The sequence below is a fragment of the Acanthaster planci genome, linkage group LG20 (genome assembly GCF_054643075.1).
Source record: "Acanthaster planci isolate LZ-2023a linkage group LG20, COTS_SCS, whole genome shotgun sequence".
Classification (NCBI taxonomy): Eukaryota; Metazoa; Echinodermata; class Asteroidea; order Valvatida; family Acanthasteridae; genus Acanthaster; species Acanthaster planci.
Window position 1 is genome coordinate 1,270,662 of NC_141796.1, and position 27,918 is coordinate 1,298,579.

The window sequence follows — 27,918 nt, forward strand, 5'->3', positions numbered from 1 at the left end:
TTTTTTGACAAGAAAAAATTGCATTCAGGCTCAATCCTTCAAAATCCTCCAAACTGCCCGAAGGATTTGGAGGGATTGAGGAATGGTAGGGTTAAGGAGTTTATTCTGTTACTCGGTGCAGACACTCGGACTCCAATTTCATGAAAACGTGAGACCTCATTCTCACACAGTTCCCTTGCTTTTAAGTCAGGCCAGCCACCAATGTATGCTTTTTCCCACTGCCTTTCTCAATGCACGTAGGCTGGCTGGCTGGCTGGCACGCAGACAGCCTTGAGTGCCAAATGACTGTAACAACAAAACCACATGTCTGATCGAGTTGCAACTTCAACTTTGTACTAATATGAAGTGTTTCTACATTTAGGCATAATTTTTTCAACGATCGGCCATGGGAAAGCCGAGTTCCTATTGGACCGACTGCTGTACATGCATACCACCTCATTTTTGGTGCATGTACATGTACTGTAAATATGCTTGGAGGTCATAGAAAGGACTCATTTGCATATGTACAACACTGGCCACGGCTTTCTAGGCCCAAATCAGGCATGGCTTGTAGGCCCAATTCGGGCACAACTTCAGATTGACCGCCACTGACCTTGTTGACCACTAGACTGCCGTGCAGCCGGCAGGCATCCGGCGGGCCTTTGCCCTTCTTGTTGGGAGGGCTTTCGGTGGGCTTGCTGTCAAATCCAGACTGGAACAGGAGGTCTTGTAACGCATGTTCCTCGCTTAGAGCAGCTTTGATCATCTTGAACGTTCTGTTTCGAAGAAAACACAAAGAGACTCGGAGTCTCGTAAGCCGAGGACTATGATCTCTGACTTCCCACTGAGGAAGTGTGGCCTAGTGGATTAGCCAAGCATGAAAGTAAACCAGTTAATAATTTTTCTGTTTTCTTCTCTCGAAAAGCCTTGTTCTTTTCCTTTTAATCTTTTTTTAATTTTCCTTTTAATCTTTTTTTAATTGTGAAAAGGTACCTGGAAAATGTCTACATAGTGATGGATTTTGAAGATTTGAGGTGGTTTTGAGAGATGTGTCCAGACGACTTTCAAGGGTATAGCAATAAACCATTTCTTGACACAATTTTGTTCTTCATTTTTTCTTCAATGTATGAAAACTATTAACCATTCATTTTAGGTTCAACGCATTGAAATGTGCACATTCTTTTTACAAATTCAAAGTTGTCCCTCCTCTCTTTGACAACTGGGGGCGCTGTTGCTGTGAGGTCATTCAGGGGAGACACAGTTAATTTGCACATGTTTTTCTGTTCAAATGGTGTGCCAAGAATTTGAATACTCAAAATGCTCAATGAAAACATTTTTGAGGAAGGTAGGCCAACAAAGAAAGAATCTTTAGCCAAGAACAACATAAAAAGATGATAGAAGTTTCTTGTATATTGTTACAACATTGACATGTTTTTCCTGGGATGACAAAATTTTGGTTAATGAATATGGAAATCTTCATTAGAATAGCAAAAATGCACTTTAAACTAGTCAAACAGCAAATAAATAAAGGTTAACAGAGACACACAGATGTAATTTGAAGGTTCAAGTTTTCATAAAATGCACTGCAGAGACCCTTTAAGATTTCAAAATGAGGAAGGAACTCACTCTTGTCGGTGGCGTTGTTCGGGAGTCTTCTCAAAGTATACTGCCTCTTCTTTTATGTTCCCTCTGGCTGGGGTGGTGGTCTCACCTGATATGTCCACCACATCCGCTCCAATCCCTGCAAAAAAGCATTTACTATCATCATCTATCCATAGATTTACAAGCAACCAACACTGCACATGTATTTCTACTTATCTACATCTCTACTAATGCCTAAATTGGGTGGCTTCTCCAGACTTAATTTGGAGTTTAACGTTGACTCACATCCACATTTCATGGCCACGGTGATGTCTACGTTGATGGTCAGTTTGCTGTTCAGGTCCGCATCTACCGTGTACTCGTACTTCATGCGCGTGTCTGCGTAGTAACGGATCTCGGAAATGATCAACACGCCAATCAGCAAAAAGGTCAACAGAGCCACTGCAAAGAAAAAAGAGACTAGAAATTAATCAAAGAGAACTGTATATACATGTGTGTTTATCGGTCACTTGGTCAGTTTGAAAAGATTAGGAATGCCAGTTTGTTGGTGGTAAAACACATCTCCTACGATCAAAGTATGCGTATGCGGGCAGTCGCGGAATCTGATCCTGTCTGAGCAAGCTGAAATTTTTCTGCATCTTGCTGACTAAATGTATACCAGTAAGGTAACAGCCTACAAGTATTGTACAATCACGCTGAGCTCTGTTGAAGTTTTTTCAGCTATTGAAATTTCTAACTAGCTGACGCAAAAGATTATTTTTGAGAAGCAGTTACAGAGTTGGCACTCTGGTCACTTTAACAGAAAAGAGCAGGAATATTACCATCCTGAAGGGGGTTGGGGGCATGTGACGATAAAAACTGTCATGAGGTCAGATCGGAGTCAAATATGCATTTGCGAAAAAACTCCCAGAAGCTGTTCACCACTGCAATATTTCACATGTGGGTTATTCCAGACATTAGGGGTCCAAAAGTGTGACATTTTTGAATGACATCAGAATAACATCTGACCTTTGTTATTTGACACTGAAATATAATCAGGTTTGATTTTGAACTATTAATGTTTGTTTGGCAGGTAATTTGCATTAATTTAACACTCCTGCAAATTAGAAAATGTGTTCTGAACTTAAAAAATCACATGTCAGATGTAAAAGGACACGAACAAAAATAGACGGCTAATTTCTGGAATTACCCATGTACAGTCCATGTACCGTTTTGAATAATAATGAGTGTGATTGATTCTGTGAGATACAAGTATTAATGTTTGGGGGGATTTCGTACCTTTTTCCAACTGGTGTTTGTGTGAAAAAAAAAGGAATGGGAACAAAAATTTACCCAAGTTTCAACCCCACATTTCCCTCTGTCAATGACCCAAGGAAGATCTTTTGCCTGGGTAGGAAAATACTGGTAGGCCTACTTTACACAGTACACTCACACGTTCCACCTGTTGAGCTTGTTTCTTGGTAACTTTCAGGTACTTTTGGGAAGGCGTCCAGCTCTTTCACGACCTTCAGCGTCTGCTTCCGATTAAGGCGCCTCATTGTGCCCAGGCAAGCGAGAATCTTTCTTGGAGGGACGTACGTATGCTCTCATGAATGGATCAACAAACCGCCCTGACAAAGTGCAATTACACACACAGCACAGCATTGATGCAGCCATATGCAATAAGGCAGTTTCCCGTTCCGTCGCCGTGTTGATTTGAGCCTAAGTGAACAAACCTACAGGGGACCAAATTGTCTACAATAAAAACCGCGAGCATCCATTCGCTAAACGTTACTCAGCATTTTGGTCATGAATATGTTCCCCTCTGTTAAATTTCCTGAGCATGTGCACATGAAACGTGGAAAAGGCTAAGTAATATAACGCACATTATGTGCCATCAGTTTGTTCAGCCCAATCAGTAACAAGCTTGCTCAGTTCTTTGCTTGTGTCTACAGCATCTCAATCACTGTTAATCTTACTCACTTCTCACAATTTGTTGCTGAGGCCTACACTGTCATAGGGACCTACACTGTCATAGGGGCCTACACTGTCACAGAGGCCTACACTGTCATAGGGGCCTACACTGTCATAGGGGCCGACACTGTCACAGAGGCCTACACTGTCATAGGGGCCTACACTGTCATAGGGGCCGACACTGTGATAGGGACCTACACTGTCTTAGGGGCCTACACTGTCATAGAGGCCTACACTGTCATAGAAGCCTACCATGCCATAGAGGCCTACACTGTCATACAGGCCTACACTGTCATAGAGGCCTACACTGTCATAGGGGCCTACACTGTGATAGAGGGCTACACTGTCATAGAGGCCTACACTGTCATAGGGGCCTACACTGTGATAGAGACCTACACTGTCATAGAAGCCTACACTGTCATAGAGGCCTACCATGTCATAGAGGCCTACACTGTCATAGGGGCCTACACTGTCATAGAGGCCTACACTGTCATAGAGGCCTACACTGTCATACAGGCCTACACTGTCACAGAGGCCTACACTGCCATAGGGGCCTACACTGTCACAGAGGCCTACACTGTCATAGGGGCCTACACTGTCATAGGGGCCGACACTGTAATAGGGACCTACACTGTCTTAGGGGCCTACACTGCCATAGAGGCCTACACTGTCATAGAAGCCTACCATGTCATAGAGGCCTACACTGTCATACAGGCCTACACTGTCATAGAGGGCTACACTGTCATAGAGGCCTACACTGTCATAGAAGCCTACCATGTCATAGAGGCCTACACTGTCATACAGGCCTACACTGTCATAGAGGGCTACACTGTCATAGGGGCCTACACTGTGATAGGGACCTACACTGTCATAGAGGCCTACACTGTCATAGAAGCCTACCATGTCATAGAGGCCTACACTGTCATACAGGCCTACACTGTCATGTATAGAGGGCTACACTGTCATAGGGGCCTACACTGCCATAGAGGCCTACACTGTCATAGAGGGCTACACTGTCATAGGGGCCTACACTGTCATAGAGGCCTACACTGTCATACAGGCCTACACTGTCATAGCTGGCTACACTGCCATAGAGGCCTACACTGTCTGAGAGGGCTACACTGTCATACAGGCCTACACTGTAATTTAAGTTAACATGGTTAAACATATTCAATATTTACATGTATTTGTGTGCTCTATTGAAGCACTGTTGTTTCTCACTTGTTTGTTTTGTCTTGTTTGTCATTTTGTTCGTCCTATGTTAGGTTGTATGGTTGTCTTTGTCTGTCTATAGGTTGGGGTACAGAAGTGTTCCTGCTTAACCTTAAACCTAAATGTTGTCGTCTAATTTATCAAATGTATAATGCTATTTTATGTAATGTTACTCAATGTCATGGCCAGATATATTCAGTGCATACTGGTAAGTAATGTGAACATGTTTGGTTACATTCTCAAGAATGTCAGCATTGAAATAAATGTTTCATCATTAACAAAATGAACATGAAAGGGTCTACCTTTTCAACGTTCGCAATGCATTATGGGTCTGGATGACAAACAAATGGACAACCCTATGGAGGAAGTGAAGCAGGCAGAAATCAAGTTACAGTTTTCTACTAAATATTTCTCATAAATCTGCTCATCAAGTCACAGATGCATGGGTATTATCAGATTATACAAGACACATTTTCAAATAAGTTTTCAAATGTCTGTAGGCAGAAATATCACCCTTATTTGTCTTTTTTAAGGGCAGCAGTCACTCTACGGGCTGAAAATGAACGTGACTGGTCAATGTGGGATGAATGAGCTTTTTTTGATTGGACAATACCAAAGTATTAATATCCACGATCTCAGTCAAAGCACAGTCCATGACGATAAGTGATGTTGTTGGAAGGGATTCTCTAAATTTTCCTTTTCTGCCAAACTTCAAAGTTTGTGATACATGTACATGTAGATATCTTTGTCCCAAATCAGTAATGCAACACTTTGTCAGAAGGGGATGGCTTGAATTGGAGTATGAAATAAAATGGAAACAGATTAACATTTTGCAGGTGCACTTCACCAAGGCAATAGGGTTGTGCAAAAAACGCATTGCATGTTTGTCATCCAAACCCATCAATCATGCATTGTTTACTTTCATTATCACTTCAGAAATCCAGCGTAACTTCAGCTCAAAACATGGGAAGATTCGCTGACAGGTCCAGATCTACTAATTTATTAAACCCTAAACATGATACGCATTACAAGTAGGCCTAAATATAGAGGAAGGTGCCGACAAGCATGAATAATGTGCTTGAACTTCCTTCGATCATGTGTCGATACATGAAGTAGCCTGTCCGGAAATTGGGCTAAGCAAATGAGTTCAATTTTTCTGACAAGTTTTGATCAACATGAGAAGATTGCATAAAAAAACATAAAAGAAATATACATGATGGATGTTTGAAGTTTCTTACCTTATATTTTCCTCCATTTCATGTTTGCTGTGACTTGTAAGTGTAAGAATTCATCAGTCCCGCTGAGTTACGTACACATTGTCCCGTGTGGCATAAGTACGTTTCCTGGAACCTTGTACGTCTTTTTTCAGACTGTATAAACGCGAATGTAGCGGGGCCAGACTACTTTTATTGTTCCTTAACGTAGAGGGCGTATTATCGAAAGGGGCGGAGCGAGTTCATATGAAGGGGTGACTGACCCATAACCTTTGGGCAAACGGTGCATCTGTTTCCCCCCTCTGCTCTGGGCCTTTGAATTGAGGGATTACTTTCAGTGGCTGTCACGTCTTGTCTTCCCCGGGCCAACTCGGCTGTCACACTCCCGATCGGCCCCGGGCCAACTTTATTTTAAAAAGCAGTGTATGCAACGTCATTATCTGGTGAAAAGCACAGGGTGTATCCCCACCTGGATGCATGGAGGCGGGAGCTGCACCGCAGAGCTGCTGGTCTTTGGGGAACTGAGTATCGGTTAACTGTTTTACTGGAATTCTGGACAGAAGAACTTAGTCCTTCATCAAGTTTGCAGCTGCGTGGTATGTCTCTGTACACACACGTGTGCATGTAGAGTGATCATTTAACTGGGTCAGTTAAATACATGTAGCTCGATGATCAGTCCGGAAACGACAGAGCGTTCAGAGAGGAACAATTCGGCTTGATGAGTTCCTTTTTTTTTAATGGTTTGACTTCTCGTTAATCTGCAATATACAGGCTGCAGCTCTTTGGATCTTTCATTTTCTCCCCGTATCAATTATACCGATACATTGTTTGCATTGCCCCTTACATATTTTCATAAAAATAGTATCTTACAAAGAGACTAATAATGGATTCCTGGTTTACCGTGGATACGATTGACCTAGTATTCCGACAGGCTTTCGAAGTTACAGGTAGCTAAATGTCTCTCTTATACCTGCAAATTTTACCACTTCACCTGTTGACAGAGCTCACTAAGTTAACTACAGAATAAAGCAGGTATGTATACATGCACCTGGTGAACAATTTAACACTATGTTTCAACGAACATACTCAGCATAGCGTACGTATTTCGGGGGGGGGGGGACAGAGGGCACCTTGCCCCAACCCCTTGGGTTGAGATCCACTGCATACAGAGATGCGTAATGTGTATAAAATTGTGACATGCGTGTCTCAGTCGTTGGAACCAAAATGGTAGGCGTCAGTGCACGTGAACAATTACGCACATGGAATAGCTGCTTGCTTACTGCAAACAGATTAAGAACAGCCATTTTGGAGTTTGAAGTTCACATATTTTATAGACCGTTAAAAATTACGCTTGAGAATTGGTACTGCAGTACCTTCAGTGGGGCACATCGATCCGATCAACAGGTTTGGACAATCATAAACTATGCGGAAGCGACCCCATTTTGCCGCAATCAACTCAAAGCCTAAATATGGCCCGGAAACCAACAGTGAAAATTTCAAAATACAATAGCTTGTGCCTACCATTCTAAGTAGGGAGATTTCGTTTCTTCGTAAAGAGAACTGCCAAGGGATCGCAAATTTTGCAAGTTTGCTTGTTTTGTACTATAGCTTTGCGATAGGTAAACTATTTATTCACAATTTCTTCAATCTATTGTGCACTGACTTATGGTACTGATTAGCGTGAGTATGAGAGCCAAGCTTTTATCGAGTAAGACAATTTCCCCCTCTAAAGAAATCTGTATACTGCCCTGAACATACAGTTGGCACAGACATAATTAGCAATTCCTTCCTTCACAATCTGATTCTGCACTTTGCCCTTCGGTATCACGAACGATATAACACTAGTCATACTAAATCATGATTATATTGGTGCTATAGCAATGGGGGCTGGTTACTATACAATTTAGAAATTACACATGGCTTCTGTGTGCGTATGTTATAGCAGGAACGGGTTTTGCATAATTCGATTCGTTTTGGTTTCACATTAGGCCTAGACTGTGTTCATAAGATAAGCCACACTTTCTCTGTCTGACGGACTTGTAATGTAAACAGCCACAAATTTACGAGTTTGTTTTCAGATGCTTATAGGTTTCGTGTACATATGCATGGAAAATAATTCGGCATTGAGCAACAATAGGTGGGATATACGATTTCTATCGTCATATGCGAGGTGAGAATATGTTCAAAATCCGCGTGAACATCTCTCGAAATGACCCGATTACTACAAGGTTGCACACTGTTAGGTTTCGGTTTCACCTTTATCACAGTTAAGATTTAGTATTGTTCCTTTGTTCTATACTTCAACCGGGATATGTCCTGATGTCATTTAAAATTTTAACTTTAAATGTATCAAGCAAGTTGATCAGTATTCCAAAAAAATGTCCAATTGAACTCGAAATGACTGTGCTCCTCTTCCCGTCAAATTTATCCCTTATAGTGCCTGTAAATCAGGACTTCGGCGATGATAGCTGCAATCGTCGCCGCCAAGCAAAGACTAACGAAAAATCCGATCACTGACTTCTTGTACTCAGAACCTACGAGAAAAACATAGTATTGGATAATTTCGTTTCGTAAGAGGTTCGTGCGGGTTCTTGTAAGGCAAGATGTTGTTTTCTTGCCAGAGACGATGATCGATTTTCTTCATCTGAAGAGAATTCTCATCTCTCTATGAAAGGTGCCTTCTTCGAAATTAAGCCTTTTGAATTTCTTGGAAAAGTCTCCGTGTCATGCGCAACTTTCCACTTCCACTCCCTGCTGCTGTTCAAGGGTATTATGGGACATACACGTCATACATAGGAGAGCCCCTTTAGAAACTTTTCGGCTGGAATGGATGTCCGTGGGGTTCTTTTCAAGGCAAATTTATCCTATAAAACTCAAGGGATAGGATCACTTGGAATTTCTAGAGATTAAAAAGGCGAAACACTTCTCTAGACCCCAATAGCTCTGTCGCTGTCAGTAATGGAAACGAGCCTCCAAATACAACCAGAATTTCTTCAAAAGTTACAGTGTGATACACATTACACTACTAATACAAGGTTGTTACAACTAACTTCAAAACAGCATACAGGAAAAACAGTAAAACTTGGTAAGTCAAGAAATTAAATGGAACCAATGGAGGTGACGATATTTTACGAAATGTGGGTGGCTTTTAGCGTTACTTTTACAAAGTTGGGCGTTTTAAAACAAGATTAATTTCTTTGTTAGTAGAAAGGAACCAGTTATATATCGTCGTGGTCTTATCGATGCTTACCTCTGCAAAACGTTATCTCTACCCTTGTTGTGTTAAGAGGCGTGTCGCCGTCGTCGCTCATTGCTGTGCAGGTCAGGTTAATTTCTCGAGTCTCGTCTCTTGGGTGCCTCACGGTGAACAAGCTGCTCACGTTGACAAGCCCTCCACCGGATGGTGACTCAGCCGCAGCGCGTTCCATCACCGTCTCATCTCCAAGCGTCCACGAGATGCCAAGGACGCCGGGTCGAGCATCTTGAACCAGGCATTCGAAAAGCCTTGTTGAGCCGGACTGCACAACAACGGGACCATAGTCGGGGTAGTCGAGCACAGCACCGGTCGACGGGTCGGTGATGTGCATCGGAATATCTCGATGCCCCATCGGAGAATCGTCAGATTGACGGGTTATCATCGGATGATAATCGGGTTGCGGGTTGGTCATCCCAGGGTAACCAAATAAAAAACGAAAAATGACATGATTCAAAATAAACACACAAAGTTAACGTGACCAACTTTGGACAGGGTGTTTTCTAGGTTGGGAAATGTGAAAAACGACTTTCAATTTACGGAGATTTTCTAAAACAAACTCTGTGTAAAATATGAGTAAAATAAATCTCTTGAAGAATAACATTACATCGGAAAGAAAAAGTGTAAAGTAAGTATCCCTTAAAAATTTTTTTTCACACTCACCAACGATACTCAGGGTTATATTTACATGTATGTTATCTCGTGGATCATGGCTTAAAGAAAATAACTTGCACTGATAAACGCCTCCAGATTCCTTCAAGACGGGACTGATGGTCAAAATGCAAGCCTTGATGGTGTCGTTCAAGATGGCAAACGTTTCACCCTCGCACGTAGTTAATGTATCCGCATTGAGAAACCATTTTATCAAGGGGTTTTCTTCCTTGCTACTCGACACGAAGCACGTTAAGTTGATGCTCGATCCAACAGCAGCATTACTTTGATTTCCATCGAGGATTTCGATTGAGAGCGTTCCAGCTTCAAACCAAACGATATGACAAAACTCATGAATCAAAATAAAATACCGGAAGGAAAAATAAAAAATACCGAAAATAACCGATTGAAAACTTTCTAAAATTGACCATTTGCCCCTCTAAAGACATTTTTACAGTTTATTTACAGTGTATTTTTAGAAGGATTGGGGGAAAAAATTGTAAAGGTTACATCCTTCAGAACGTAATTGACAACAAGGCACTGTTTCCTGTCAGACCCCCATGTAAGAGAGATTTTCCTTGTCGTTTGTATTTAGTCAGTCTGCACCGTGATTCCTACCCATTAACTCTAACCACCTGGTACTTATCATCTAACCGACACTACTCATACTACAAAATACTATACGTTGTAGTCTGAGCCTCAGTGGCGTAGCCACGGGGGGGGGTCGGGGACTACGTGCCCCCCCCCACAGATTACCGGTGCCCCCCAAAGAAAAAACAGAGGAATGGATAAAAAAAACGCAGCTGAAATCTGGTGCCCCCCCCTGATAAGATGCTGGTGCCACTTTATACCCCCCCTCCCCCAGTAGAATCCTAACTACACCACTGCTAAGCCTGAACCCATCCACTACTTCTGGCTTGGGCACCTCCATTGATACTCGTAGAGAACGAAAAAGGTCAGTGATCTTTTATGGTGCCACATGGTATAATTATTGTTTAATTAGGTAATTGTGTTCCATGGCCATCTGAGAACAATATACGATCACCACTAAGCCTATAGGCCCTATGTATGCATTTTCTGTACGTCAGAGTGATAGGCCTGTCCAATAAATCAAAACACTTGATTACTCGACTATAACTAAAATACGAAAGGTCTGATTGACTTCGGAATCTATGTCTTACCTCTAGGAACGCAAATAGTCAGCGCTACGGTCAACGCTAAGACGAATAAAACTGCCATCTTATAGTACGATCTGCACTCTGGAAACTGGTCCGAATAATGCTTAAATAAAATGAATGTATGGCTTCGAAAATGAAACTGTTGGCAAAAGAATGAATTACACTCCGGCGTGTAAACTCAAACCTAACCTGTGTGTGCCATTCTCACACCACGGACTACACAAGTCCGAGTCCAAGTCAGTTAAACGAGGCGCATATAATGCTCAGGATTACTGTTTATGGTAAAGCCTGAATTTACGAGGAATTTAAATTGATACAAATTGCTCGAAATTTGGCGGGGTACTTCAACAAAATCGGAAACCGAGGGTGTCAAGCCATTCCCGATACAGATTAATTTCATCCCCTTGCCCATGCGATCCTTGGCCGTTCAGTCGAAAGCAATTAAGAGCTAGTACTCCTCACGTTTTCGTCACCGCCGATAATCTGTTCTTCCACCGACAGGACGGTCGATGATCATTCAGTGGTATACATGTGCCAGAGGGCAGGGAGCAACATTGTTTTTTTTTTAATTTTTTTTTTAATTTACTTCTTTCTTTTCTTTTGACAGGAATTACAATAAATTAAAATCAGCATTTCAAATGGGTACCAGTAAATTTTTCATGAAATCAATATGGACGGTCTTTTCATTTTGGGTAACTTTGCGACGATTGGGCCTGATTTGTTTCAATTTGTTTAAGTTTACTTTTTTGAGAATAAAATTTGCTGACAAGTTAAACGTGGAGAATCTTCGGAGGGAATTATTCTCCAGTGGATTAATATACCAAAATAAACTTTTATAGAAAGATCAGATGGTGAACGTGACAACTTTGTCTCCAAGCAAGGGCAGTCATTCTTTTCTGCGAGACTTTCTCAATACAGTACAGGGTGCGCTCGTCAGGCGTGCAATGCCCTGGACGAGGTTGTGCAATGAACTTTGCCCCCTGCGTTCAACGTTCTCAAAATAGCAGTCGGAATTTCCCAAATGCGAGTAACTGCCGTATGGCATATAATTTGTGTTCATTTCTTAACATTTTCAACCCAATCTCACATAAACTAGCTATTCGATGCACGTAGCAACATCGGCCAGGTAAGTGGTGTTCCGTCGTGTATTTGTAGCTAGTTGATTCTCTGATGAAGAACAATTTGGTTAACGTACAGTGTAGTAAAAACTCAATTTACGAAACTGCTAGAGATCCTTTAGCTTTCGAGAGGCCTATTTGGTACTTCTAGTATTAGGCAAAGGTCTGCATATAGAGCGCTTTATAGAATCACTTTCTTATCAAATTTACCCAGTTATCGCACGTACAGAGGGAGTCCAGCGATTGAGACGGCACCTCTAAATTGTATATCAGAAAGCGTGTAAAACTGTTGGTTTTCAATCAATGATTTCTGCCCTGTTCGTGCATCAAATTCTATATATAATAAAAGATATTGTTTACTCTGTGTGACTTAACTACAGATCTTTGTCCGATTGTCTAGTTGTATTTCTGGAAGTAGAACCAACGAGGAACAAGACTCTCGGACAAGCACTGAGCATACAGTGCTTATTAATACACGTTGGGTAAGGCAAAACCTGTTATATATAATTGACATCTCCCCAACGCAAAAAAATCTTCAAAAAGTTCCAGACAGCTGTCACTGATAAAGAACATTCCACTGCCTGCCCCAGGCACCGTTTTGTAAACAGCCCATTAGGTTGTGCAGGGATCAGGTCAAGTCGGACCCATTCCAACTCGGACCCATGCCAACTCGGACCCAGGACCAACTCGGACCCACGCCAACTCGGACCCAGTACTAACTCGGACCCACGACCATCTCGGACCCACAACCAACTCGGACCCACGTCAACTCGGACCCATGCCATTTCGGACCCACCTTGAGTCACTCGGACCCACTGAGTCTTACGGTTGCATTACACCAAATACGCGCCCGTAGACCGAAATGGCGCCGACTCTTGAACCTCGGGAAGAGGTTGGCCTTCATTTTTTTCGCTGGAAATTCAAGATAATTTTTTTTCCACTTGAAATTCAAGATTATGGCCAGATTGATCACTTTTCGTTTCAATTTTATGAACTTTTTTATTCGCCTTTTCCCGAAGATACCCCCTAATAGTAGTAAAAATTAAGATTCCAGATTACAAGCGGCAAATAAGACATCATAGGAAACGTGCCTCCATAAAAATACGACGCTTGTCGGTTACTTATCACTTGTTCCAAGACATCACTGATATCAAATCTAGTCCTGTACGGTTTTTAACCGCCATGCCTGTTCAAACTCGAAAACGGAGAAACCAGTGCAAAAGTGTCATTTGCCAAATGCTTAAATGTAAAAGTGGACAAAATAAAAATTTTCAACAAGTTAATCACGCTCCTTGGGTTGGGTCCGAGTTGACTCATGGTGGCTCCGAGTTGGTCGTGGGTCTAAATTAGTATTGGGTCCGAGTTGGTTGTGGGTCCGAGTTGGTCGCGGGTCCGAGTTGGCATGGGTCCGAGTTGGTATGGGTCCGAGTTGGTTTTGGTCCGAGTTGACTCGAAACCGTTGTGCACAAGGGACCAATTAGTACACAGTCCTATGGGATTTGCCTGGAGGCTGACTCAAGGCCGTCTTGGTTTTTTGCATTTTTTCTGGCTAGGGGAGGCCCTGGCTGTAAAATGACTAAACCAGGCTTTTCAGCATGTTCAGGGGTAGGATATGATAGGTAGTCGTGGAATTTGGACTTAAAAAAAAATTATATGTTAATTAGCTCCAATGGACTCGCCAGGAAAGGCCACTCCCTCTACCGAGGGGTTTTAAGGCAAGAAAACAGGAGGAAACGATGTCCAGATAAGGACGATCACATGGTACTCTCACCTACTTTCACCTACAAAATTTTGCCTTTTTAACAGGTTCATACCTGCTTTGATGTAACCAACATCATCATGATGCTTATCTACTCTGCGGTTACTCTGTTAGTATCATTTGGACTTCCTGTGGCCGGAGACAAGATATGTCCACCGAATGCGGGTAAAGTTTCTAAACTTTTCAATCGTATATTTATAAGTGATTTGGCATCATTTGTTATTGTTTCTTTGTTCTTTCTTAATCCGCCGTACAACCACACAAATTTCCATTAGTAAATCTTTACTTGTATTTGATGCTATGGCACTGAATGCTAAACTTAGGCAAAGAAATTCAATGCCAGGCAACGTTACAGGCAAACATTACACAGTGTAGCACTGAATATGTTTTATACTCTTCCGGAAAAACTATATCAAAATAACATAATTTTAAGTACAATTGATCTTTGCAAAAATTTTATTTTGAAAAGCGTGGGTTTACTTCACTTCAAACTTATCTCATCACGAAAGGACTTTTACACAGTTTGCACGACCTATAAATACTGATGTACTGGCCAGACAGTTTGCTAGAACCTTGCATTTTGGCATCATTCGAATTAATGGGGCGCTGTGAAGTAACTCTTTGCTTACGTTTCAGTCAACAATACTCGTACTGCTTTTGGTACGGCCCACTACGCTCAGCAAGGCTTGTGGCTACAAGTGCCTTGCCCAACCTTTATCACTGGTGAAGTCGTAGATCGAGTCGGTTGGTTCAAGGAAGCTGATTCAACGACGCGGTTGATCAGCCGTATAAAAGGGGAAGATTATTCAACGAGCGACAGGTACTCGTTTGGTACGACGGGCTTCAGCCTTGTCATTAAAGGTATAGAGGAGACTGATGAGGGGAAATATCTGTGTCAAGTCATACCTCGAGACACCAGGGACAGAACTGCGGAGATTAACATCAAAGTTATTGGTGAGAAAATTATGTTGCTAAAAAGGCGGATCCAGGAGATGGAGCATCGTGACCCGGCCCCACAAAAAGAAGGGCCTCTTTGTTAAATATTAAAAATAAGGTAATTTTTTAGTGAAGTTCTTTTTCTTCCATTTCGAAAGATTAAGATCCCCACTTGTAGCCTAGCAACCACCAGACTTCAGCTATCAGCCTTGAGCAGAAGTACTCTCCTATCATTGGTAGGAAAGAGCCATGTTGGTAGGGAGTATTCATTTTGTTGGTTGCAACGCGACTGAAACCCGCGCTCTTGTCGTCGTTTATGTATCAACGATACAAATTCGTTCGTCGTCCAGCACCCGTGCAAGACACTGAGATGGGAGGGGCAAATAATGACGTTGTTTTTTCGAATACCTATTAGACAGAGATCATTTGAGTAATGGCAAGGGTAAACCTGCCCTGTGTGGGCAGCAGGCGACGAGCAAATTCCCACCGAAGGAACTTTCTTTGCTAGGAAAAGTGTGCTCTCTCTTCGTCACTTTCAGGGTTCATAGACGTTATATGAAAGAAATGGTTAGGGCCACCCCCATTTTTTCTGTATCCGCCGTTGCTTGCATGCTCTTACATAGTTTTGGTTATTCTTTGAATGATCTGAGTTAATGACCCTTTCCATATGCGCTCAACGCATGCGCCAAACGTTGCGTAGCCATCAAACCCGTTTCCGGTTAATGGAGTCGCATTTGGAGTTCTTGAAAGTAAAACGCACGCAACGCAAATCACCTGAAAACGTACATATGGAAAGGTGCCCTCAGAGAAGGAATATCAGAAACGTTACGGTTTTTATTTTTTAACAGCATGAGATTGTATATTCGACGTTCTTTCAGTGATTATACAAATTTGTCCAGAGAAGGTGTCTACTGAAACTTACGACAGATTTTGTATCTGGCAGGCGAAAATTTTCCAGCGAGCAGTTTTGATGAGACATCTACTGCTACTATCGAGCAAGGACGCAGACACACTTTACAATGTCAGTGCGCATCACAGTCAGCCATCGCACCATCCGTAGTGTATTGGTCAATGGGAGAGGGCGTCAAAACAGAGACAGAGATCATTGGTGCACGCTTCTCTGATGGCACCACCCTACAGATTCAACACGGTGCTGATTACAGCATTGGTAGCGACGCCTCCCTTGCAGTAAACACCCTGAACAATTTACGAGATAGCCAACAATTCTGGTGTCATGTATTCCAACCGGACTCTACTCTAAGAAACTGCATCGTTGATGTTAGAATTTCAGGTAAAACAAAGAGCTCTACTCACGACGAAATGTTCAAGTGTTGACTAAATGTAAGAAAATGCCCAAGATATGTACAATTATAAAATACATAACATCAAAAGAAGGAAAGTTAATCCACTAGTATCTTTATAACTTTTACCGGTGTGCTTGTTATTCATCCTTCCTCGGACCATTTTTACTTTTCTGTATTTTACTGTCTCTTTGACACAGGTGAAAAGGAAACCAATGGCAATGCCCTGAGAGCGTCTGAGACATCTTACTACTTGCAAAAAAGCATGCAGCAAGTTCTCCCTTGCATCAGTTGGACACCTGGTGACGCCGCTTGTGACGTTGAGTGGATTAAGCTCGGCAACCCAGAGCGACAAGTTGTCATCTACAACCTGTCGACCGTCGTCGTTGACTCTAGTCCTGCATTTAATCTAACAAGTGACTTTGGTCTGGTTATTCAGTCACCTGATGATGACCACGATGGAAAATATCAGTGTAGCGTGGGAGAAAGAAGCAAGGCAGTAATTGAAGTCCGAGTGATAGGTACCAGTAGATTTGATTGCCTTTCTAGAGTCATGTTTAGATTTTTGGGCTCACATTACAGTTGCAAGGATATCCAAAGAATGCTTAATATGCTTGAACTTTTGTTTCTTAAGCTGGGTCTTTCGCGCAATTAGCATTTGTTCTCACTGTCTTTGCGCAACTTTTCTGTCTTTTATTTTCTACGTTTGCTCGAATTTCATGCAGGAGATCAGTTCCCATTGGACAGTGGTAGTGCCATAGAAGGTGACCCAGTGACCTTTAGACCTCATACTAAATTCACACTTCATTGTCCTGCTCTGTCTGGCATCGCAAGGACAAAGGTGACTTTGATCTGGTCCTATGGATCACCGGATGCTCAGTCAACCACTGTGATTGGTACCTTCAATCTACTAGATGGTTCTCACACAATGAACAGCTTAAAAAACCACAGCTGTCTTGTATCAACGAACAGTTCTCTCCTGCTGAACAACTGTTCCCAAGATGGTGACGTCAGATACTGGTGCCACGTCTTTCCTGCAAATGGCGATCTAATCAGGTCATATGTCTTAATAAAAGGTGGGATGCTTTTCTGGCGGACTATTTTAGCAAACCTATAGGCCTGACAAACGTTACTGTAGCAATTCTAGAGGCAAAGCACTTTTAAGCCTTTTTAGTGCCTAACAAATAAACCATCCTCCGATTCATCATCTTCCTTTGAGTGCTGGACCCCTTCCCTGTACTCCTTCAGAAGTAATGAATGTGATTCTTAAACCAAAATTTCGAGGAGGTTAACCGGCGACACCATAATTTCTAATGAGCCCCTGTATCATACGGGCGGATGGGCCTGGTGGCCACTTATACAAACAAATGCACACAGTCTTTCAGGGGCCAAGTAGGCGTGAGGGATGTGTAGACGTGAGGGATGTGTAGACAGAGTTATGTTGATGCTCAGAAGAGCAATGTTGATGTAAAAGTAACAACAGAACTAACCTACCGGTATATACAGCGAAGATTGGAACCAAAGCGGTAGATTCTGCGTACCAGCGACATAAACTTCCATAATGCGTGGAAATGGAGCAAAGAGCTGTTTTACTAATATTGTTAATACAATAGACTGATTGTCTCCAGTTACTCACGTCAACTATCAAACATTGGCAAACATGACGCCCTTCAATCGTAAAGTGCGCCATGAGTGTCATTTCCCCCAAGTAAAGCCAACAGTCGGTTCAGTACTCAGACTTCTGCTGTGCTGTGTATTTGCAAACAACGCAACACAATTTGCTATGGAAAGACGCCACATTTTGTTAATAGATACCCACTGTAGGTCAGGCGCCTAGTTTGACAGCATCTGCGGTAGATGGGGGGGGGGGGCTCCTGCCTTTCCGTGTGTATCAAATGCTGGCACCATGACTGTCAAATGCGAACGTGTGGAAGTGCAATTATAAAAAAAAATTAGGAAGGTAGCTATTTCTTTAAGAAAGAATGTATAAACAATTGTGTCACACACAAACATTTTTGTATTAAAGTATATCTCTTTGGAACTTTAAGGAATGAAAGAAACGCTGAACACCACTGAGAGAGACCATCAACTGATCGATTCTGTTTACATAAGAACATTTACCCCGTCGGAAACGTTACTGCACCAACCTCGTGTTTTGTGTTGAATACTGGCATATTGCTGTGTACACATGTTTAATTTAATCATAATCTCCGACAGAATCATACTGAACGACCCGTTTATATGAGTGTTCCCACAAGGTGTTTGCGTTTACTTTTTACATCTCAGTGTCAGACGGTGAATTTGAAACATCCCTCGCCCTCGTCATTACTCTGGCCATCATTCTAGTCATCTGCCTGGTTGCTGCTCCTGCTATCATTGTTTTCCTTACCTGGAGGCAACGCTCCAAGTCACCGCATCACAAAGATGACAAGGAGAGAGGTGACTACAAAAGACTTGACAAGCAAGGTAAGTGACGTAATAAGATGATCATTTGCAGCAACCCGGTGATCCATTTCCCAGTGTTTGACATATTCAAATTCCTGATGTAATTTCGTACATCTTGATTTACAGCCATTATAGTTCAGACTAATTTACGCTGACATGTTTGGAGTGTTTTCGATAAACATTACAGTATAACACTGGTCCGGTTCTTTTATCGTGGCATGCAAGTGATATGAGTTGACAATTCATACTTAAATTTTTCACAGATTCTATCAAAGAGTTGGACGTGAAGACGCTTGCCACCAAGGTCAAAAGTTTTGTGATCCAGAAGTTCGGCAGGATTCCTGTCACACCGTGGACTGACGGCGATCTCGCATGCTCTGCACCAATAGATACAGTTTACCAACCCTTGAGGATTTTCATCAACGCCTACGTTGGAGGTAGTTGCATAAAATATCAGTTAGATTCAGAGTCACATATCTTCAGTGATGGCATTTCAGAATTGGCAAATGAGCATGTTATCGTACAGGGCAGGGCAGGAAGTGGTAAGACTACCTGTCTGTATAGGTTACTGTATGACTGGGCCAATGGAAGGGAACATGCCGTTTTTGGTTCCGACAGGATGGTTTTTCTGTTCACTGCCAAAACGTTTATTCGTGCCAGATCAATCGGCGAAGCAGTTGTTGAAAACATGCTTCAAAGATACGCAAACATTTCCGCAGTATCCATTGATAATTACTACTCAAAAGACAAAAGCAAACTGGCAATTTTGATCGACGGTTGCAATGACAAAGAAGACATTGACAGCGTCATGGAAATACTGACACACCAAGACCTTCTTGACTGTCAGTTAGTGTTGACCACAAGACAAGCAGAGCTTGCCGAGGTTGCGTCAAAAAAACATAACATGCGCCATGTCACAATTATTGGGTTTACGCTCAAAAGTGCCATTGATTATGTTAATGCCGTGTTGGATACTGTTGACGAAAGAAACGAAGCTACCCCTGAGCACAAACCAGAAAAAACTAAAACCAAAGAACCGGGTTCCGTTGATGTCCCGCAAAATAAACAATCAGAGTCACAAGAGCGGGAAGAATCCGTTCCTCTTAGACAAGAGAAGGCCACACCCACTGAAGAAAAGGCGGAAACTGCCCAGACGCAAAGCCCTAAAAAGAAACGAAACCTTCACAAATACTTAAAGGAAGACATTCTTCCACCGGGCATTTCAAGCCTTCCGGCTGTACTGACAGCTCTTTGTCAGATGTCGATCTGGACAAAGGGAGATGCCTTTAAACCTGACGTTACCATGGCTGATTTGATTATTAGATTGGTCAAATGCTTGTTTGACAAAAATGCTCATGCTAAAGGAAATGATACCCGAGTTGCAATCACTGAGGGAGACCAGCTCGATCAGTTAATCAAAGATCAGCTTAACGTACTTGCAGAACTTGGTAGGATGGCTCATCCAAGACTGGTCGAAAGTTTTAAAACTCTTACAGACTTTGACAAAGAAGAGTTCTTAAAATCGTCTGAAAAGGGAGAGGAAGTTCTAAAAGTTTCAAGTCAAATCGGACTTCTTTTTCATTTGAAAGTTGAATCCAAGAACGATTCTATACAGCAAACTACGGAGGCTGTTTTATTGCAAGTGTCAGAAGTAGAGGTAAGGAAGGGGTGCCTTCGTTGCCTGCAAAAGCGTCACAGTGAAACCGATCAAGAATTGCAGCCGACAGCGGAGTTAATCCCATTGAATGAACCGCAAGATGATAGGTATTGTTTTGTCTTGGAGCTTCTCCATGATTTGTGTGTTGCTATGTTCTTGGCCCAGTCTGTTAATAAAGTGAACGAATTATTTGTAATTGCAAATATTGGTGAACGACAATACATGGAAAGATTTGCCTATATTTTGCATTTTGCCCTCCAGGACAAAGAATTTGACAGGGATACTGTTGTCGAGCATTTGGCTAAAATGATCGAAGGGGAGCAAGCTAGGCCCAACCGAGGTAGTCCGTTACAAGTAGCACCGCGATTGCAGAAGTTCGTAGAAGTGTTCCTGCAGGCAAATTTCGAAGGGAAGTGTAAGGGAGCCATTAACAAAAAACTTAAGGGGGTCTTCAGAGAAGGAAGGGTTCGCTTAATTGGAATCTCGAGTTACAAGCTGAGATTGTTGGCGTACCTCTTCGAGCATGCAACACCAGAAAATGGCAGCAAGCTGAATGCAACGTCTGTGGAGTTGTTCCGAATTGGTAAAAATGAGTGGTCGGAGATTCAAGAATGTATTAAATCTTCTAAATCCAAAGAAAAAATAAAAAAGCTAGCAGACATGCAGACGGACAAAGAGACCTCTTTGGTCACGACCACCCTTCAGACTGATCAAGAAAACAAACCCGTTGCTGAAGTTAACCAATCCGGACCTGATAAATACCGGTCCCTGGAAGCACAGACGGGAAGTAAACAACGAGACCCCGAGGCACCTGCAAGACATTCTGACACAGGGAATGACGAATCACTTCCAACAGAACTATCACCTGAAGACACCACCTCAACAAATGGAGATGAGAACTTTGACGATAAAAATCGTCAGTCATCTGATGTGGATGTTGCATCGTATGAGGTAATTGACGGTACGAAGGAACTGGCTTTACTCAAAAGCCTGCGTGAGAGAATAGAATCTACAAACCCAGACATGCCTACGTTTCCCGCTGAGCAGTCAGATGGCAGTGTTCTTCACACGGTGCAGTCGATGTGTCTGCAAGAGCTTGTTGAGTCACAGGATGGTGAGTGCCACACTTCGGGTGCGTCGAGAGACTTAGCTCGTTACCTTCCTCGTCTGGAAATGCTTGAAAGTCTCGTTCTTGTTGGGACTATTTTCAGTTCTGACGCGATTTGTGATTTTGCGAAAGGTGCACACCAACTCAAGAACCTGAAGAAGTTGGATCTTCGTCTGAATAAGCTGTTTGATGACAGAGCCTTCGTAGCGGTAACAAATCTGCCTCTACGTGATTGCCCAAAGTTGTCTGACCTTCGACTGTCTCTGTACAAAGTAACTATCGCTGGGTTTGATGAAGTCAAGAAGGAAATGGACAAGAATAAAGGATGGCGTTGGAAAAAACTGGAGACACTGTATCTGCTGCATGGATCACCTGCTGAGAAATTGCTGAGATTTCTTTCGGACAGTTTAAGTTATTTTCATTTTGTCAAACGTTTTCATCTTTCTGCTACTAATCAGAACGAAAACATAAAAGAGGATATCCTGGATAGGTTTGTAAAAAATATGACAACTGAAAAGATCATGCCAAATCTCAAAGTCCTCTCCATCAAAGACATGGAAGCAGTAAAAGAAAGATTGGGGTCTTTGAAACTTCCTAAAAAGAAGGGGTTCGGTCTACACTTAAAAAAACTTGGGACTGGCGGAGGACTTAAAGGAACAAGTGGCAGAGGCGATTCAGACACCAAACAGAAAGCACAAGGTGAAACTCCCAATCAAAACATGGTAAACAGCGCAGAGGACGAAGCCGAAAAGAAGAAAGGATTTGAAAATACAGTAAAACAAAGTGAGACTACCGTTGACTTAAGCACGCCAAATGATGCCGCCAAAAAGGCGGACGAAACCAAAGAGGAGGCAGGTAGTGGAAACACCGTAGGGCAAAGAGTGGCAAGCGGCTCTTCCAATGGCGGGACAGACACAGGAGAATCAGTCGGTGGTAGAGCCACTGGGAAAACACCGACAGACGGCGTTGGCGATCCGGTTGTAGACACACAGGGAGACACTGTTGGCAAGACTGCTACTGGACAAAAAATGGAAAACGAATCCGCCCATCCAGCTGCAGACTGCACAAGTAACACAATTGGCAAGACAGGCGACACCCAAACAAAGCAAAGCAACAACAGCAATGTTATGGCAAACAATGCAGCGGTCGATGGAACGACTAAGGCGCAAGTCAGGGCGACAGTTATGCTCTTTCGATAGACAGTTCTCTCGTCGGGATGCCCAGCAGTGGGTGAGTCAAAATACATGAATTATTCACGAGGCCATATTGCTCAACTGAACTCCGTTGACCCAGCACATTCCGCCTATGCACAGTTTATGGGGAGGTGTGTGTGTGAACCGTGACCGTGATCCGATGATCACACCTTTCCGATCATTCTGCTGGCGCAATTTTGATGAACGCAAACAGCTAGCATCCAGTATTATTCATGTCAGAAAATCAACTATCATGAAATACTAAAAATTCAGTTATGCATCATCTCTTTGCCTGTATTAGTAAACTTAAGTGATCTTTCACTCGGTTGCAGTACACTGTGAATGGTATACATGATGTGTGTGTATGTAAAGTGTTTCTTGGCTTGGCTTCGCGAACGAAGATCATAAAGGTAGTAGCCCACGTCCATAGCAAGTCTTCCCCCGATGAGGCCGATGCGGGATCGGCAGGGATAGCGGCAGTGGCAGCAAAAAGATCTGGCCGGGGTTTAGTGCTACATCTACATGTATATGCTACAGCAAAGGACACGTATAGACAAACTCCATCACGCTCCAATACCATTTGCATTTAATGAAGTGCTCCCTGTAGTGGAAGCTGTTGTCAAGGATCGGCTTAAGAATTCATGCATGCTGTACTCTTCAAATCGGACTTTTTCTGATATGCACAATTGTTAAAAATCTTTCTACCGACTTTGTGAGTGTCAAAATTGGATCATATACCCAGGAGTCGAACTTGATCATGTGCATATATAAACTATTCAGAAACTGGTGAGGGCACTAAATTTCAAGAGAAAGTACGCGTTTTGCAACTATCCAAAATGTAACCAATAAAGTTATTGTTTAAACCTGATTATATTCTTTTCTCAGCATATAATACGAAACATTCACAGGATAAAACTTCAAGTGATCGGGTTGCAGTCACGGTACACACAGGTACTGTATGTGTGTACAGGCGGTACGTATGCTGAGTCATTGGAGTTCAGTTGATTAAGAAGTAGGCCTCATAGATAACTCATGTTATTTTGACTAACCCCCCTACGGAAAAAAAAATATTGCCCGGCATGGTTGAAAAATACTCTGACAAAAGTAGTTTTTCGTGCCACCTGCTATATCCAATTTCCTAAATCCGCTGAAACATATTTGGTGGAATAATTGTTGATGGTAAATCAGATCGAGGTCTTGGGCTTAATTTTACTGTACAGTTTGCCTGATATTTGCAGTTTTTCATCAGAGTCGTGGTATCCATATACGCATTAATCTTTTAGAACGGAGTCATATGATTATTTTGCAGTGACACAAACAAAAATATAGAGCAAGGTTGGGGCTGTAATTCCTTTTCAAAGTGTGGCGAAAAAAGTTTTGAAGTCACGAAGTGACTGTAACTGTAACTTTAACGTAAGAATTGTGTACATGTAATATTGACTGAACTGAATCAAAGCGTGTGCTTTAAATTGAACAGTTTATTGTATATTGAGCAACAATCACAGCCCACTAACTTTTAATTCGGTAATCCTGGCAGGGGTAATAGAAAGGACACTATTAGGAATTGAAATACGCATACACCGGTAATGAACAGATATTTTCAGACTTTCAACTACTAAAAGCACTTATCATCACTCAAAAAGAGAAAACTTTTTAAAGCCATGAATATACAATTCTGAATTTTTACTACAGATGTACATAAGAATCATGAACATCGACCATAATATATCGTATGGTACCCTGCCCCCTCCCCCCGCTTTTCAAATTTGAATGGCCGGGCAAGTCGCCCCCCTCACCTTTCCCAACCCCCCATTTCCTGCATAGAGTTACGCCGCTGGATGTTTATCATACTTCAAAAGATATTCAAGGAGAGAAACAGTGGACAGATTAACAAACAGAAGCGCTGTGATCCTGCTGTGTGTCAATATTCTGACTTTATACAAGCGTTAATTGAAAATAATCCTTCCTTGACACGTTTGCTTTTCGTTATGACTAATGTAGCTGTTTTGATTTAGAGAATTTAGCAATTCTCGAGGATGAAACATTCTTGCAAAGCATAACACCAAATAAAAACAAGTTTGTGGACTTTTTACTCAGCTCCTGACGGAACAGATTATATTGGTCCAAGTGCTACATCTACATGTATATGCTACAGCAAAGGACACGTATAGACAAACTCCATCACGCTCCAATACCATTTGCATTTAATGAAGTGCTCCCTGTAGTGGAAGCTGTTGTCAAGGATCGGCTTAAGAATTCATGCATGCTGTACTCTTCAAATCGGACTTTTTCTGATATGCACAATTGTTAAAAATCTTTCTACCGACTTTGTGAGTGTCAAAATTGGATCATATACCCAGGAGTCGAACTTGATCATGTGCATATATAAACTATTCAGAAACTGGTGAGGGCACTAAATTTCAAGAGAAAGTACGCGTTTTGCAACTATCCAAAATGTAACCAATAAAGTTATTGTTTAAACCTGATTATATTCTTTTCTCAGCATATAATACGAAACATTCACAGGATAAAACTTCAAGTGATCGGGTTGCAGTCACGGTACACACAGGTACTGTATGTGTGTACAGGCGGTACGTATGCTGAGTCATTGGAGTTCAGTTGATTAAGAAGTAGGCCTCATAGATAACTCATGTTATTTTGACTAACCCCCCTACGGAAAAAAAAATATTGCCCGGCATGGTTGAAAAATACTCTGACAAAAGTAGTTTTTCGTGCCACCTGCTATATCCAATTTCCTAAATCCGCTGAAACATATTTGGTGGAATAATTGTTGATGGTAAATCAGATCGAGGTCTTGGGCTTAATTTTACTGTACAGTTTGCCTGATATTTGCAGTTTTTCATCAGAGTCGTGGTATCCATATACGCATTAATCTTTTAGAACGGAGTCATATGATTATTTTGCAGTGACACAAACAAAAATATAGAGCAAGGTTGGGGCTGTAATTCCTTTTCAAAGTGTGGCGAAAAAAGTTTTGAAGTCACGAAGTGACTGTAACTGTAACTTTAACGTAAGAATTGTGTACATGTAATATTGACTGAACTGAATCAAAGCGTGTGCTTTAAATTGAACAGTTTATTGTATATTGAGCAACAATCACAGCCCACTAACTTTTAATTCGGTAATCCTGGCAGGGGTAATAGAAAGGACACTATTAGGAATTGAAATACGCATACACCGGTAATGAACAGATATTTTCAGACTTTCAACTACTAAAAGCACTTATCATCACTCAAAAAGAGAAAACTTTTTAAAGCCATGAATATACAATTCTGAATTTTTACTACAGATGTACATAAGAATCATGAACATCGACCATAATATATCGTATGGTACCCTGCCCCCTCCCCCCGCTTTTCAAATTTGAATGGCCGGGCAAGTCGCCCCCCTCACCTTTCCCAACCCCCCATTTCCTGCATAGAGTTACGCCGCTGGATGTTTATCATACTTCAAAAGATATTCAAGGAGAGAAACAGTGGACAGATTAACAAACAGAAGCGCTGTGATCCTGCTGTGTGTCAATATTCTGACTTTATACAAGCGTTAATTGAAAATAATCCTTCCTTGACACGTTTGCTTTTCGTTATGACTAATGTAGCTGTTTTGATTTAGAGAATTTAGCAATTCTCGAGGATGAAACATTCTTGCAAAGCATAACACCAAATAAAAACAAGTTTGTGGACTTTTTACTCAGCTCCTGACGGAACAGATTATATTGGTCCAAGATACGTAAACTTTTAAACCATTTAATTATTGTGCAGTCATTACAGTGAGTAAGATTGCCTGACTGAGTTTGCTGGTGCATAAAAGAGTTCAATTTTGATCATAAATATGAATATTTAATGCGCTACAAACAAATGTTCAATTGTATAAATATAATTTCAAACGTAATTTTAAATATTGCACGAACATTTCAAAATGGTACATTTATTCTGTATTCAATCACGAACATTTGACTTTGTATGACATAGCACTGTTGAAGAGAATAGTGGCGAGCTTTGGCTGTTTGGAATCTGTTTGATAAAATTGATATTTGATTAGTCTCCTTGAGCTCTGTAAGTAGAGATGTTCACAGTACATGTATAAACTTAGATTTATTTGGTGTCGAGAACACTTCTTTGATTTTTAAAATGTTATTCTCTTTGTCTGCTTCATATATTTCTTGCCACAATTATCCATGTGTCAACGACTGCGTTGGTACACGTTAAGCACATGTACGTATGCATACTTATTGCTTGTACATCGATGTCTTGGACTATTCCTGTAAGAATTTTCAAATTGTACAAATTCTCTTTTCTTTTGCATCATACGGTCTCCTCTCAATGTCGAATTTTCATGTTGACAATATATTGGCATTTTATCCTGAAGCGTTTCATTGTGCCACACCGACCAGGTCGGGACTTTTGAAGTTTTGGTTGGTTTTATAAATACTTGTTTTACAAAATAGTGTCCACGGTTTTGCCGATTTCGTGAATTATTACGTTTATTACATTTTAACGAAATGAGAGCAACGTCATATGTGATTTGCTTCTACATGAAGTACACATTTCAAATAATATTTTCCCTAAAGCTTGCCTTCATCTGAGCCTGAAAGAAGCTCACTCATTAATTAAATGCTAAGACTGTCAGTGTATCGAAATTACGAACGATTGAAATTTATTTTTGAAAGGAAGAGCTGGAGATTGATAACATGCTTCAAATGTGTATTAATTTCTTGTCGCTTGCAATAAAACCTGCAATATGATCATGCGGCCAAGAAAAAAAGATTTTTTTCCTTTGTTCTTTTATACAGCAGTAACACTGTAGATTACTGTGCCTGTATTGTGTATTGTAGGCCCTAATGTTAGACATCCTTGATGTAAAACAGCATCCAGAGGGAACCATGAGTGTATAGCCTTCTTCCAGTATTGGTATAACGATATTTACCCCTTGGCACAACATACACCAATGTCATTCTCAAGAATAACTGAAATGCAATGAAGTTTTCTCAGAAGCATATCTGAACTCTTCTACAATGTATAAAGACTTTGTGGAATCTTATTTCGAGTAAGGTGAACTGCAACATCCACTTTACATTCAAAATTAACCAAGAATTTCCGGACAAGTGACGAAGCTTTTGCCTAGATGTAAACCGAGGACCAGTGAAGACACTGTTTATTATGCACATATTCATGGTCAAACTGGGAACTCCAAATTTGTTATAAATTGAAAACATTTCTGCTTGCTGGCTTATTTTCATTATACTTCCACAACTATAAATCGCCAAAGGAAATGAAATCTACGATAGCATTGTTCAAAAGATTTAGAAATTCTTTGCGCATAAATTACACACAGATTC

At 41.5% G+C, this 27,918-nt stretch overlaps 2 protein-coding genes across 8 annotated transcripts in view; one reads left to right on the forward strand and one right to left on the reverse strand.

The window, feature by feature from the left end:
- Positions 1–6,197, reverse strand: part of ergic2 (ERGIC and golgi 2) — a 17,434-nt gene extending 11,237 nt beyond the window's left edge. Inside the window, exons 1-5 of one of the 2 annotated variants that reach the window (XM_022227999.2) lie at positions 5,985–6,197; positions 3,014–3,191; positions 1,867–2,022; positions 1,606–1,720; positions 593–755 (exon numbers count right to left, since the gene is read on the reverse strand). In XM_022227999.2, coding sequence (XP_022083691.2) covers positions 593–755; positions 1,606–1,720; positions 1,867–2,022; positions 3,014–3,119 — 540 coding nt within the window. In that variant the 5' untranslated portion in view covers positions 3,120–3,191; positions 5,985–6,197. Of the gene's footprint in view, positions 1–592; positions 756–1,605; positions 1,721–1,866; positions 2,023–3,013; positions 3,297–5,984 lie in introns of both variants that reach the window. The other variant, XM_087130816.1, reaches the window with a different exon arrangement.
- A 229-nt stretch (positions 6,198–6,426) lies between these two features.
- Positions 6,427–27,374, forward strand: LOC110975472 (uncharacterized). Of its 6 annotated transcripts, XM_087130815.1 has the most exons (10): positions 11,608–12,168; positions 12,561–12,642; positions 13,967–14,084; positions 14,556–14,873; positions 15,799–16,146; positions 16,357–16,677; positions 16,882–17,232; positions 18,443–18,622; positions 18,865–19,038; positions 20,520–20,666. In XM_087130815.1, the coding sequence occupies exons 1-10, from the start codon at positions 12,146–12,148 to the stop codon at positions 20,531–20,533; spliced, it is 1,929 nt and encodes a 642-aa protein (XP_086986941.1). In that variant the 5' UTR covers positions 11,608–12,145; the 3' UTR covers positions 20,534–20,666. The 6 variants fall into 6 exon arrangements, with proteins under 6 accessions (XP_086986940.1, XP_086986939.1, XP_086986941.1 ...); XM_087130814.1 differs by lacking the exon at positions 11,608–12,168 and adding an exon at positions 6,427–6,556 and having other exon boundaries at positions 18,865–27,374; XM_087130813.1 differs by lacking the exon at positions 11,608–12,168 and adding an exon at positions 6,432–6,556 and having other exon boundaries at positions 12,541–12,642; positions 18,865–27,374.
- Positions 27,375–27,918: the final 544 nt, after the last annotated feature.